The 12,946-nt window shown below is 40.0% G+C and overlaps 1 protein-coding gene across 1 annotated transcript in view; it reads right to left on the bottom strand.

Annotated features, from left to right (window-relative positions):
- The window catches only part of LOC116262907 (J domain-containing protein spf31), a 30,926-nt gene extending 21,615 nt beyond the window's left edge, over positions 1-9,311 (bottom strand). The window contains exons 1-4 of the mRNA XM_031642445.2: positions 9,154-9,311; positions 6,817-6,907; positions 6,666-6,726; positions 5,799-5,876 (exon numbers count right to left, since the gene is read on the bottom strand). Of these exons, the coding sequence (XP_031498305.1) occupies positions 5,799-5,876; positions 6,666-6,726; positions 6,817-6,907; positions 9,154-9,239 (316 nt within the window). The 5' untranslated portion in view covers positions 9,240-9,311. The remainder of the gene's footprint in view (positions 1-5,798; positions 5,877-6,665; positions 6,727-6,816; positions 6,908-9,153) is intronic.
- Between the last annotated feature and the right edge of the window lie 3,635 nt (positions 9,312-12,946).

Genomic DNA, 12,946 nt, shown 5'->3' with positions numbered 1-12,946 from the left:
CCACTTCCCATGTCAAGTTTCTTCTTAGGGCATCTATTTCTTCTTTCATTGCATCGGCCCACTTGGAGTCACTTTGAGCTTCAGCGACAGTCCTGGGAATCACAGCCAAAGAAAGAGTAGAAACAAAGCACTTGTAATCTTTCCCAAGTCTGGAATAAGAAACAAAATTACCAATGGGGTGTTGAGTACATGACCTGACACCCTTTCTCAGGGCAATGAGAAGATCGTCATTCTTCTTTTCAACCTCATCATGGGTCTCCACGGTCTCCTCGGTAGGACTTGGTTCATCCAGGGAAGGAGTGGCATTGGGATTGGAAGTAGATCTAGCATCACAAGTCATCACCTCTGTCCGAGTACCTCGTCTAGAGTAGAACTGTCCAAACAACTGAGGGCCTTCCTTCTCAATGCTATTGTCACCCCTTTCCTCCTTCTCAGGCACATCAACAGTATTAAGTGATTCTGTTTTCTTGTAGTCCAAAAAATCTAAAACTGAAGTTCCTGTCTCTGAGAATACTCTTCCCTGCCCACAGACTGCTCCCCCTGAAGAGGATTCGCACCAAAGTAAGAGGCATGTTCCAAGAAGGTAACATCCCTTGTAACATAAGCTCGACCAGTAATAGGATCAATACATTTGTATCCTTTTTGCGTAGGGGAGTATCCAACAAAGACACCTTTGATAGACCTAGGATCAAGTTTCTTGACATTTGGACTGTGATCATGGATAAAACATACACAACCAAAAACACGAGGAGGAAGAGGAAATGGTGGACGACTGCCAGGAAGCAACGAGTGGGGAGTCCTACCATTCAAAACACGACTGGGCATGCGGTTAATAAGATAGGCACTAGTAAGAACTGCATCACCCCAATAGTGTTTAGGAAGATTTCTCTGAAACAAAAGAGCCCTGGTGACATTAAGAAGTTGACGATTTTTCCTTTCAGCTACCCCATTTTGAGGAGGGGTGTAACTACAGGATGTCTCGTGAACAATCCCCCGTTGTCTAAGAAACTCCTCAACAGGCCGACACATGTACTCACGGGCATTATCGGACCTGAAAGTTTTAACATTCGCACCATACTGGGTATGCACAAGAAGAATAAATGTCTCGATGATTCGAGGAACCTTGCTGCGATCTTTTAACAAGTATATAAATGTAGCACGAGAGAAATCATCAATGAAAGTGATAAAATACTGGAAACCTTGACGGGTATGAATGCCCGAAGGTCCCCATACATCAGAGTGAATCAGAGAAAAAGCTTCATTAGCACAACTAGAAGAAAGAGGGTACGAAGCCCTCACATGTTTGGCAAACTGACAAACATCACAAGAAATGGAAGACACATCAAAGGAGGAACACAAGTCTGGAAACAAATGTTTCAAAATCCCAAAAGGTAAATGCCCAAAAAAGCTTCATTAGCACAACTAGAAGAAAGAGGGTACGAAGCCCTCACATGTTTGGCAAACTGACAAACATCACAAGAAATGGAAGACACATCAAAGGAGGAACACAAGTCTGGAAACAAATGTTTCAAAATGCCCAAAAGGTAAAGTCTGGAAACAAATTGTGGGCAGGGAAGAGTATTCTCAGAGACAGGAACTTCAGTTTATAGATTTTTTGGACTACAAGAAAACAGAATCACTTAATACTGTTGATGTGCCTGAGAAGGAGAAAAGGTAAATGCCCAAAACGTTCATGCCAGTACATAAAAGACTGAAGACAATCTTCTCTTCTCTTATCTGTCTTGCGGATCGCTGTCAACAGAGCAGTAGCCACACGTATGGGAAGACGATATAATCCATCAGAAGCTAAACCAATCCCAATCCTCTTCCCTGTCACCAAGTCCTGCAAAACACAACGATCGGCAGAGAATATAAGTTCACAATTCAATTCTTTAGTAAGTCTACTGACTGATAAGAGATTTAAAGGAAACTGGGGAACATGTAAAGCGCCCTGCACATGAAATTTGTCCAACAAGGACAGAGTGCCTTCGCCTGCCACACAGGTAGAGGAACCATCTGCAAGAGAAACACGTTCCCTTCCCGAGGACAACTTATACTCATGAAACAATTTTGGATTACCTGTCATGTGATGAGTAGCACCACTATCTACAATCCATTCCCCCACAAAAGAGTTACCTTGATTGCCAATAGCTGCAAGAGCATGATTAGCTGTAGTTCCCTCTGAGGTCTCAGTCTTGTTGACATCGAGCCTGCCCAAATAAGCCCTTAGTTCACGAAGCTGGTCAGCAGAAATGGAGACTTTTTCTCCACTAGAGGCTTGCACCTCAGACACGGGCGTTCTCCCAGTCAAAGATCTCCCTTTGTTCCCCTTCTTTTCTGGATGAAGATCCCAGCAATAATCCACAGTGTGACCTGTCTTCTTGCAGTGAGTGCACCGGCGAAGAGACCTAGATGGGCCGCCAGGACCACGACTCACGAGAGCAGATCTCTCGTTATAGGGCACAAGTTCCCTCTTCCCTTCTTTTGTAACAAGCCTTCTCTGTTCTTCCGCTTCAACACAGGAGTACACATCTTCAATACTGGACACCTCCCCTGAATTCAAAATCTGACTTCGAACACCTTCAAACTCATCATTTAAACCTGCTAAAAATAGGAACACCCTGTTTTCCCATTCATGAGCAACATAGAGCGCCTGATCATGGGGACAATGCCAAGGAATATCAGAATGATAGTCAAGCTCTTCCCACTTGGCTTTCAAAGCCCCATAGTACTCTGCAACAGACGAGGTCCCTTGTCGAATGCCATAGACTGTCTTCATTACTTGGTAAGTACGAATTGCGGTCTTCTTTTGGCCATACATTTGCTCGAGGACCACCCACATGTCTCTAGCAGTCTTCTTCCGAAGGATAAGGGGCTGAATATCGGCGGAAACGGAATTGACAATCCAAGTTTTCACTTGATTATCCTCAAGAAACCAAGTATGCCACACATCACTTGTTCTTGCTGGTTCGGGGTTGCTCCCATCAATATAGGCCATGCGACCACGGCCAGCAATCCCCATGGTCATAGCAGGCGACCACGAGAAATAATTATCCTTGGTGAGGCGAAGAGTGATGACCTGCATGGGAACATTCTCAGTTCTAAAAGCCCCTATTTCAGTGGGATTGGTGTTGACGGTTGACGAGGAAGAGGCTGCCATAATCACAGACCAGTAGGCAGCAAGGGCAGCAGGAAGCAATCACACGATACAACACCAAAAAACGGACAGAGAGCAGGAAACGGAACCAGGCAAAGCGGCGCGGCGCTGGGCGGAAACAGACCAGGCAGAGCGGCACGGCGCCGGAAAAGGACACGGCGTTGGGCGGAAAAAGACCGCCGTTGGACCGGTCGTCGTTTGGGCAGGCCGACGCTGGGCGGAAGCGGCTGAACGGGAACGCCGCTGGGATTCCTGAGCGGCGCTAATCAGGGCGTCGCTGGGCCGATTGTCGCTAGGCGGAGACGGCGGAATCCTGAGCGGCGCTGATCAGGGCGGCGCTGGGCGGAGACGGCGGCGGGACGACAGACGACGCTCGGGCACGAGCGTCGGGCACGGGCAAGACGATGAACAGTGCCGGGCGATACTCCTCTAACACGGGCAAAAGACAACCAGAAACGCCGGAACTTCACGGCTCTGATACCATGTAGAGATACGAACAAGAAGAAGAGGAAGAGAAGCAATGATCACGATGTAACGTGGAAAACCCTCGACACGAGGGAGAAAAAACCACGAATGAGGAGGAGTTGGTGCCCACTAGCAGCCAGACTCTCTCTCTCTTAAGATTATCATTAACTCTTAAGGATTAGGGTTACATGACTTAAGTAGAGCCCAAAACGGGCTACAAGGCGGGTCGGGTATGGATCCGGACCCGAAACCCACAATCTATCAAGAATAATATATTATTTTGTCCCCTTATAGGACACCTTAATGATCTGCCCAGTTACAATCTCAATTTCCATTGCATGGCTAGAGGCTCCAGACACTTTATAGCAGCATTTTTTAGGAAATTAGATGACCTTCTATCTTGCAAAATTTTTCAGCTCAAGGGAAAGGATGAGACATTTGCAGTATATGGCCTGTCTCGTATTTGGCTGGTTCTTCTCATTTTCGGTCTCTTTTTTTTTTCATTTTCCAACTGAATACTAGTCATGTTATTGTCTATCTTAGGATAATTAACTTCCTACCACACATTAGCACTGCCACCAAAATTTTATGCCAATAATTTAGGAGACAAAAGAGACACTCAACTTTAAAGGAACTTTAAGACACTCAGTACAGAAATGAGCAAAATTGACTTAATGGAAATTAAAAATATAGTGTTAAATCTATCTCATACATGTCAAATATATTGATCAATGTTTGTAGGATTCAGTACATCATCCAGATGTGGCCAAGTGGTTATATTGAAGAGAAGAAAAGTACATCGCGTCCATGGCCTATGACAATTCAAAAACCTTTTCCTTGTCAATTCCTTCATCCTAAGCTTATCAGTCATTTTTTTTCAAATTGTTTTCTTCCATATCCCTGCAAGAGGAAATGAAAAAGCAAACAGAACAGCTTTACATAAAATAAAAAGATCAAGTTAAATTGTGCTATGAATCAGCCCTACTGGCTTAACCTCTAATATACAGTCCTATTCGAGGCATCAGTTACACTTACATGCAATGTTATAAAAGGCGTAGCGTATCGCGTATCGGTCGGGCTGACCTATACGTTGTATCGTAACGTATCGTAAACGTAGCGTAGCGTATCGTAAAATTAATTTTTTAATTTTAAAAAATATTTAAAAATCAGAAAAAATAGATAAAAATTATTAAAAATCTGAAAAAATAAACAAAAAATCAGAAATCAAGAAAAATATATTCAAATATAAAAAAGATCATCATACATAAGGAACATTCATGTGTGTCAACAACGCATTCAAAAACTATAAATTAGATATTCAAAATAACATAATAAGCATCCATCACAATTTTAAACTTGAAAATTTTATAGAATCTTAAGACTTAGAGTCTTAGGACTTTGAGTTTTAGGACTTATATTACATCACAATTTTATAAGTTCAAAACATATAGTTATCAACTTACCATCTTTCATGATTTAACGATAATATTTTCCAAGTCGATGAATCCTTGGTTATTTTTTATGAAAATGTGCAAAATCTCTCCCTCCTACGTCTCTTGGAGTCTTTAAATACAAGAAGAGAGAGAGGGAGGAGTATTTAAACTTTAAAAAATAAAAAATTTTGTGTTTTAACCCGTATCGTACGATACGGGGGTGTATCGCCCGTATCGTACGATACGGCCCCCGTATCGCACGTATCGTGCGATACATGTACGATACAGACGCGTATCGTCTTTAAACAGCGTATCGTATAGGTTTTCTTGACCTATACGATACGTATCGTACGATACGGATAACATTGCTTACATGCATAAACATGTTGACTTCTTCGACAACTAACACTAAGGATTTCCATAGTAGAAAAAGTAAAATATGAGCAGAAGTTATAAAGAAAACTAACACCCACAAACTATTTTTAAATGCCCTGTAATGTCAATGGTGACATGCATAAACACATCCACTTCTTCAACAATTAACTCTACAGCTTTTCCATGGTAGAACAAGCTAAACAAGAGCAGAAATTATCAAGAAAAGATAGCTCCATGAGTACGTTCAAACAACTTTTCATAACTCAACCAACAATCTCAAACCCAAAATTGTTGCAAAGCATACCAAGATACAACTGCTATGAAGAATAGTAAAAGAAGTGAATAGCTATCAGTAAATTCTGGCACACCTTTTGCAGCAGTAACTTGGTTAAGCAGGTATTCTCTTTCTTGTGGATCAAGCAATAGTTGTTGAGCCTTCGCCAATGCTGCACAAGCCACAAAGTGCAATTTACAAAAAGTATTACATTATGTGATCTATCTTGCATCTACAAATATAGAAAACAATTTCTGCCGACAGCCAAAACTACCAAAAATGAATACAACACATTGTTCTTGTCAGGTACCATTAACTGGAACCATTTACACAAGTAAACTGCACTGTGCTCCAACATTCTTTTCACCTATTCTTCTTTCTTATCTTCAGAGTGTAGTGCTTTGGGTGAATGGCTGAATGCTAAAAAGCAAAATGTCTGATCTTTGGGCAGGTGCACAAATATAAATGAAAAAACATAGTACATAACTACATAATACTTCACATAAGAAATACTCAGAACCTATCCACAAAATGTTAGAAGCATTACATCCATTCAAGTCCCAAAATGTTACAGAAAATGCAGCCAAAAGACTATAACAAAACTGTTCTTTCATAAAATTCCCCAATAAATATCATCAGAAAGCTGCTAATAAAAAATGCTGATGATGTTGCAGACTGATTGCCAAACATCCATTTGCAGAATTACACATGCACAGTAAAGATCAAATACAGTCGTCTTCTTCGTTCCTAGTTCCCATCCCATCTCTCCAATGGTACTGGTTTTGTTAGATGACATGCGACTATAATGTAAATTTTTTTAACTTTCATTAGTCCAAATACTAGGCACATCACCAAATAGCATCGCAGGCATGAAAATTTATTATTAAACACCAAACTTGAGCAGCTTCTTTCCAGACGTTACTATGAAAAAACATAAGCATAGAAGATGAACTTCTCTAACCTCCAAATGCCTCCTTTGCTTGTGGATGCTTACACTTATCGGGATGGACCAGCAAAGATAGCTACATACACAGTTAAAACAACACAAATTTCCGTCATATAGAAAGAAGATATAGGCCAAAAGTAAAAGACCATTCTACATTAGATTTTACCTTACGGTATTGCTTCTTTACATCATCAATAGATGAATCAAATGGCAGGTTAAGATGTTCAAATGCATTCAATTTGAAGCACGAGAGTATCCTGCATCAGAGGTTTGAACAAGAGTTAAAAAAACAAGCACAATACATGCTTAACTGTGCATATGGTTTGAGCAAAAGTTAAAAAAGGAAGCATAACACAAGAAAGAAACCTTGCAGTATTTCATACATTTCACAAACATAGTTCTGCAACAAGCCCATCCATAGTATAGCTAAGATGATGCCACCAACAGCTTCAGATATAGCACCCTTATCCATAACGAAAGTGTCAAAGGGGTCTTACGTCCCAAAGGTGCAGGGTGAGGGTGCAGATGCAAAAACATGGAAATATGTATAATATATATATATATATATATATATATATATATATATAACAGGCCATGAATCTAGCCATGATTTGGCAAAAGAAAAGAAAAAAGAAAAAGCAAATTTCCTAATCCCACACCCATACTGATTCGGCTTTTTCAAAAGGCTGTGTTACTTAGATGGATCTTGTCCTTGTACCTTAGTTTACCACTTTAGGTAATCCCAATATGGGCTTCCAAGTGCCAAATTTTCTATTTAAAAGAAAATTTATAATCAGCTTCACTTAAAAGTGCCAATTTTTCTATTTTTTAAAAAATAACTTTAGAATCAGTTTCACTTATAAAAACAAAATTGAACTTCAAATCCATGTGCTTCCAGCCTTCTTAGTAGTCAAAAGCATGCCTCCTTGGTTATAGTACCAAATGGGACCTTTTTTATTTCTTTTACTCTTTTTGGACAACAAAGTTTGATTTTTGAAAAGCACTAAATATGCACCCAGTAGAAAATCTGTGACAATCAATCGAGAGATTATCTGCAACGAATGATTATTTAAGACAAAATGAACCTTAGTTTTAAAATGACTGACCCCCTAATCCAGTCTACATAATATTTTATTATGGAGCTAGAGGAAACAGGTTCTCGGGTCCACCAATGAGTTAGGTATGAGACGATTAATGTTAGATTCCAAGGACAAATGATTGATTTACCATTTGTAAGCAAGTTCCACAAAATACTTCTTTTATATTGTTATGTTGATATGTTCTGTTATTCTTATTGCTATATATTTGTTTGCTTTTCATATACATCGTTAAAATATGATATTCATACTGTTGCTATTGCTCTGTTACTATGACTGTTATAAAAGTAGACATCTTATGTTCCATCTTTTAAATATTAGTTATTGTGCTTCATATATGTTTTTGTTTTATCTCAACATAATGTGACTCCTTTTCTTTAGTTTTCTCTTTCCTTTTCTTTTGGGTCACCTAGGCCATGTCTAATCCTTTTCATGGTTCACCATCTAGGGCCCGCCTAGCACTTTTAACTACATGAGGTGCAAATAGTATCAATTTTCATTTGTTCATGAAACTTCTGACATGCATCAGTGCAACTTGTCATGTATTGGTGAATCATGAGCCTTATGTTCTGATAGCGTTCTAACAAGAATAGTCAATTGAACTATTAAACTTAATCGACGGGCTGGACAACATTTTAGAAGCTTCAAAATTTAGATGACCAACAGCCCACTTTCAATGGATTTTCCACTGAGGACGAAGGCTGTGATTTGTGAGTTTGTGTGCCCCTCTACCATTCGTTCTCCAAAACCTTCAGTTTGTGCGCTCTTAAGCGAAGGAAAGGAATAACATCAAGTTCTCTTTTTGTATCCGGGATCATAATAAGTTTCACTAGGACACTTTGAACATGAAGGCGCATCATCCATTTCTCACACATGCAGCAGAAAAGAGAATCAGCTGGAAAGAAGAGCATTTCCAATCCACAGAACCAAAAAGAAGAAAGGGGCTTCATTATTAGGAATTAATCATCTTTCACAGAGAAAACATTGACGAAAGATCACCTGCTCACTAAATATCAGAAAAGAAAACCCCAAATTCGAACCATAGCAAGAGCGATTCCATAAGCAAGTCGAGTTGCCAGGAACTTCCTTTCTTTACGGACCTATGGTGGTCAAAACGGAATTCTGGATAGGATAAAAGAATAACCAGATATACCAGTTTAAATTTAACATCACAAAGCAAGCGGAGAAGAAGGCCAGCAAATTACATAAAGAGGATACGGGTTACTTTAAAACAACGTAAACTGCGATGCCCCCTCCCCCCGTCCAAAAAAGAACTCTACCAACAAAACGCAACAAATTATTCTCCACGCTCGAGTTCGTCCAATCGAGTTCTTTCATGGACCACTAAGGTGGATTCAATCAATAGAGGAAACCACACACACACACAGAGAGAGAGAGAGAGAGACCTGGCAACCTCGTTATCTCTCTCGACCTCGCTGACTTCCGCCAAGAAGCTCTTGAGAAGCAAATCGTCCTCCGACGCCTCGCCCATCTCTCTCTCCCTCTCTCTCTCTCCCACTCTGCCCCTGCCGCGCTTTGCAGATGGACCGGGTTTGCTAACAGACTTGAACTTGGGCCCCTGTTTTCACCCAACGTGAGTTTTCCGAAAAGAAGAGACATAATTTTAGAAAACTCGGTCAATCATAATATTTACAAATGGCGCGTATAACTTAAAAACAATTTGGATATTACCCATGAAATAATTAAAAATTTGATCAAATCTAGGTACTTGTTGGATTACCTAAATGCTTTTGAACACATGGCAAGTCATTTCTCATACTTTTAGGTAGTCATTGGAATAAAATGATTGGCCTATTCTGCGTTGGTGGGACTTTTGATCAGTTACATTGATGAGTCAAGCTGCATTGGTGAAGAAAATGACAAGTTCTAAGAGGACGGAGTGAACACGTGAATGATCAACATGTTCCTCCTCCTTAGTGGAAAAACTCAATTGATTGTAGTTGGATCGTAGACGTACTCGGGTTGAAGAAGGCGTGAATTTTAAGAAGACATTAGATAGAAGCGGCAACGAAAAAATAGTACTCTAGAAAGTCAAAGGTGAAGAAAAGAACGGCAAAACATGAAAGCCATTAGCAAGGCATGGGTACCTGTCCATGTCGTCACCCTTTTTTGTAAGAAGCACACGTGATTTATAGTGTCATATTTTGTTGTAGGTTTGATTTTCATGGTTTCACAATATATATATGTATATATATATATTTTGTTGTAGGTTTGATTTTCATGGTTTCACAATATATATATGTATATATATATATAGTGAATGATGTGAACGATAGCTCTAGCTATCTAAAGTCATTCGTTCATCTAACCAAAGTCATTCATTTGAAGCAAATAGATGGTTGAGAGAAAAATAAAGAAAAAAATGTCTAAAATAATATCAGATTACAAAACTACTCATTACTTTTTTCTTCTTGTTTTTTCGTAATTATTTATCATGTTGGATCGGACAGTTCAAATTTGACGACACACACATGCTTTACTATATCATTGTGTCTACAATGTTTAAAACTGTCATGCTCCGTATCAATGTCCCTGTACTTGTACCCGTACATAAACCAGTATATGTGTGTCTTGGGCATGGACCCATAGGTCAGTTATTGAATACACTGCTAAATTTAGAATTCTTCTCAAATATTCCCCTACTACATACACTGTGGAAGCTGCATAGACCAAGAAATATGTAAAGGGTTTGAAGGTTGCTCTTAAGAGCAGGGTGCTCATTAGTGGACCTACTACTTTAGGGAGGCTATGGACATGCCCAAAATATTACAATTAGAGTAGGAACACACCGTGGAGTCACAATCAACACATCGAGGCAAGGGATTTAATGACAACCAACGAGTAGTGAGCCATTCAACACAAGATAAAGAGGGGAGGATTTCTTGTCACAAACATTGTAAACCCAAAATATGTAAAGATTAAGTGGGGATGTACCATTTGTGCCCATTGGAAGGTAGTGTTTCAACAGGGAAACTAGAGAGCCATCCATTTGGAGGGGAAAACTTACATGCCTGCAATGAATCTTGCTTAGTGTTTATGCATTACTTAGTGTGCTTGTAATACACAAAGAAAAAAAAATGGTGCTTGTAATACACAAAGAAAAAAAAATGTACTCAACCAGTTTCGTAAATGAGAGCCTATTGCTAGATTTTTCTCCATTTGCTGGTTCGCATACTATGGTTTTATGCCTTAAAGGCCCTTAACCATCGCCTGGAATAGAAGCTGGTCAAAATTTGTGCTTTCCCCACATATTCGAAATAATTGTTGCTTTCCACATCAAATCATGCCACTTCATATGAATGTTTAAATTTAAATCAATAATAAGTAGCAATATTTAGTGATAACTATTTTCATGGATATGTATATGCAACGGGATGGTATTGCACACAGTATAATGTTAGCATACTATAATATGATATTGTATTAACATATAATATTAATATCCACATCGTAACAATTCTTATATAGTAGTACATAGTATATTGTAATATAATATTATAGTTTACTAGTATAATGTGGTATAATAGTGTAGAATTAACATTAGTCATCATTCAATTGCATGCATTAACATAACATAGTATGGTAGTATGGTATCATATTGCATGGTATTGAATAATTTGATGGGTAGGGGCAACATCAATTCGAGGTGGGTGTAGACCCTCCTTGGAGAGAGATACTGAAGCATATGAATGGTGCTGGAGAAGCGATCAACCATGTTCCCACCGTGGAAGATTTGCTGAAGACTTCCACTGGTGAAGGAGGGGTTCCCCAACACCATTCTTTCTTTTTGTACAGCTTTATTTTTGCTAAGTAGAAGGATCGGGAGCTCTATGTCCCCGCAGGATGCATCGGAGGGAGGGGTTCCCCAACAAGAGAAAGGAAAGGGCGACTCCCGGGCATCCATGGTTGGGGACTTGCACGATCGCAGGGAACCTGATACACTGTGTCCAACCTCAATTCCGAGGGTCATTGGGCAAAAATGGGCTGATGACATTTGGAAGCAGCATCAATCTAAACCTATTGGGTTTCAGTCCTTTTCAGAACATTCAGTTCCGACAGGTTGCTGGCAATTGTTGGAGTTTACCTGCAGCATGATTTCAGAAGCAAGACAGGATTATTTTCCCAACTAAATGAGGATCTTAACAGCTAGAACTGCCCTATAATATGCATGGGCGACTTCAAATCTATCCGTAGTTGGAGGTAGAAAACAGGCAGACCGCCGGCTCTAGCAGCATGTTTGGCCTTTGAACAGTTCATTGTCAACAATGAGCTCACGGAAATTTCAGATCCTTGTTGTAACTTCACTTGGACAAATAACAGGTTGGGTGATGAAAATGTGATGAGCAAACTTGACCACAGTTTCGTGTCTACTTGCTGGATGGATAACAAGTATTGGGTCAAGAAGGAAGGTCGAAATTCTTCCTAGGTCCACCTCTAATCACTGCCCCATGGTGTTGGACATTAGCCGAAACCATTCTTATACAGTTGGCCGTGCAGTTTTTGGATTTTTTTCAGTACTGAATGAGCTTCCAAGTTGCAAGCAGATCATCTCAGATGGTTGGAGGATACGACCTAGGAGATGTGCTATGCTTAAGTTGATGGGAAAAATAGATGCGATTAGGAAAGGGCTGAAGGAGTGGAATGCAGGCGGCATAAATAATTTGAGCTCCCAAATTTCGAAGGTGCTCGATCAAATTCGTAGTATCCACCAAGGAGAGGTAGAGGTAGGCTGCAGATCTGAGGAAGAAAAGGGACTTGAAAATCGGCTGCTCTGTCTTGAAGCGGACTGGGGGTAAGCTGACTCTGTCTTAGTCGAAATCATTTCCACATAGAGCGCAGAAAGTGAAGCCGGATTGCGTCAAAATTAATTTAAGCAAGAGTTGAATGGAATTTCCTTGAGAAGGCCACTTGGGGTTTTGTCAAGCATGGGTCGATCGGATTACGAATGTTGTTACATCGATCTCATCTGTTCTTTTGATCAATGGTTGTGAAGGAGCTTGGTTCGAACCCATTCGAGGTCTCCGACAGGGAGATCCGCTCTCCCCACATCCTTTCCTCGTCACTCTTAAGATTCACTAGAAGCGTTGAAGCACAGATGCAAGTCGGTGCATTAAGGTTCCCAAATTGATAAGCACTACTATTATTCCCTTTTCCACATTTTATGCAGATGACATAATT

Source organism: Nymphaea colorata, chromosome 10, assembly GCF_008831285.2.
Source record: "Nymphaea colorata isolate Beijing-Zhang1983 chromosome 10, ASM883128v2, whole genome shotgun sequence".
NCBI lineage: Eukaryota > Viridiplantae > Streptophyta > Magnoliopsida > Nymphaeales > Nymphaeaceae > Nymphaea > Nymphaea colorata.
Note: the sequence above shows the minus strand (reverse complement) of the source record. Positions and strands in the feature narration are given on the sequence as shown.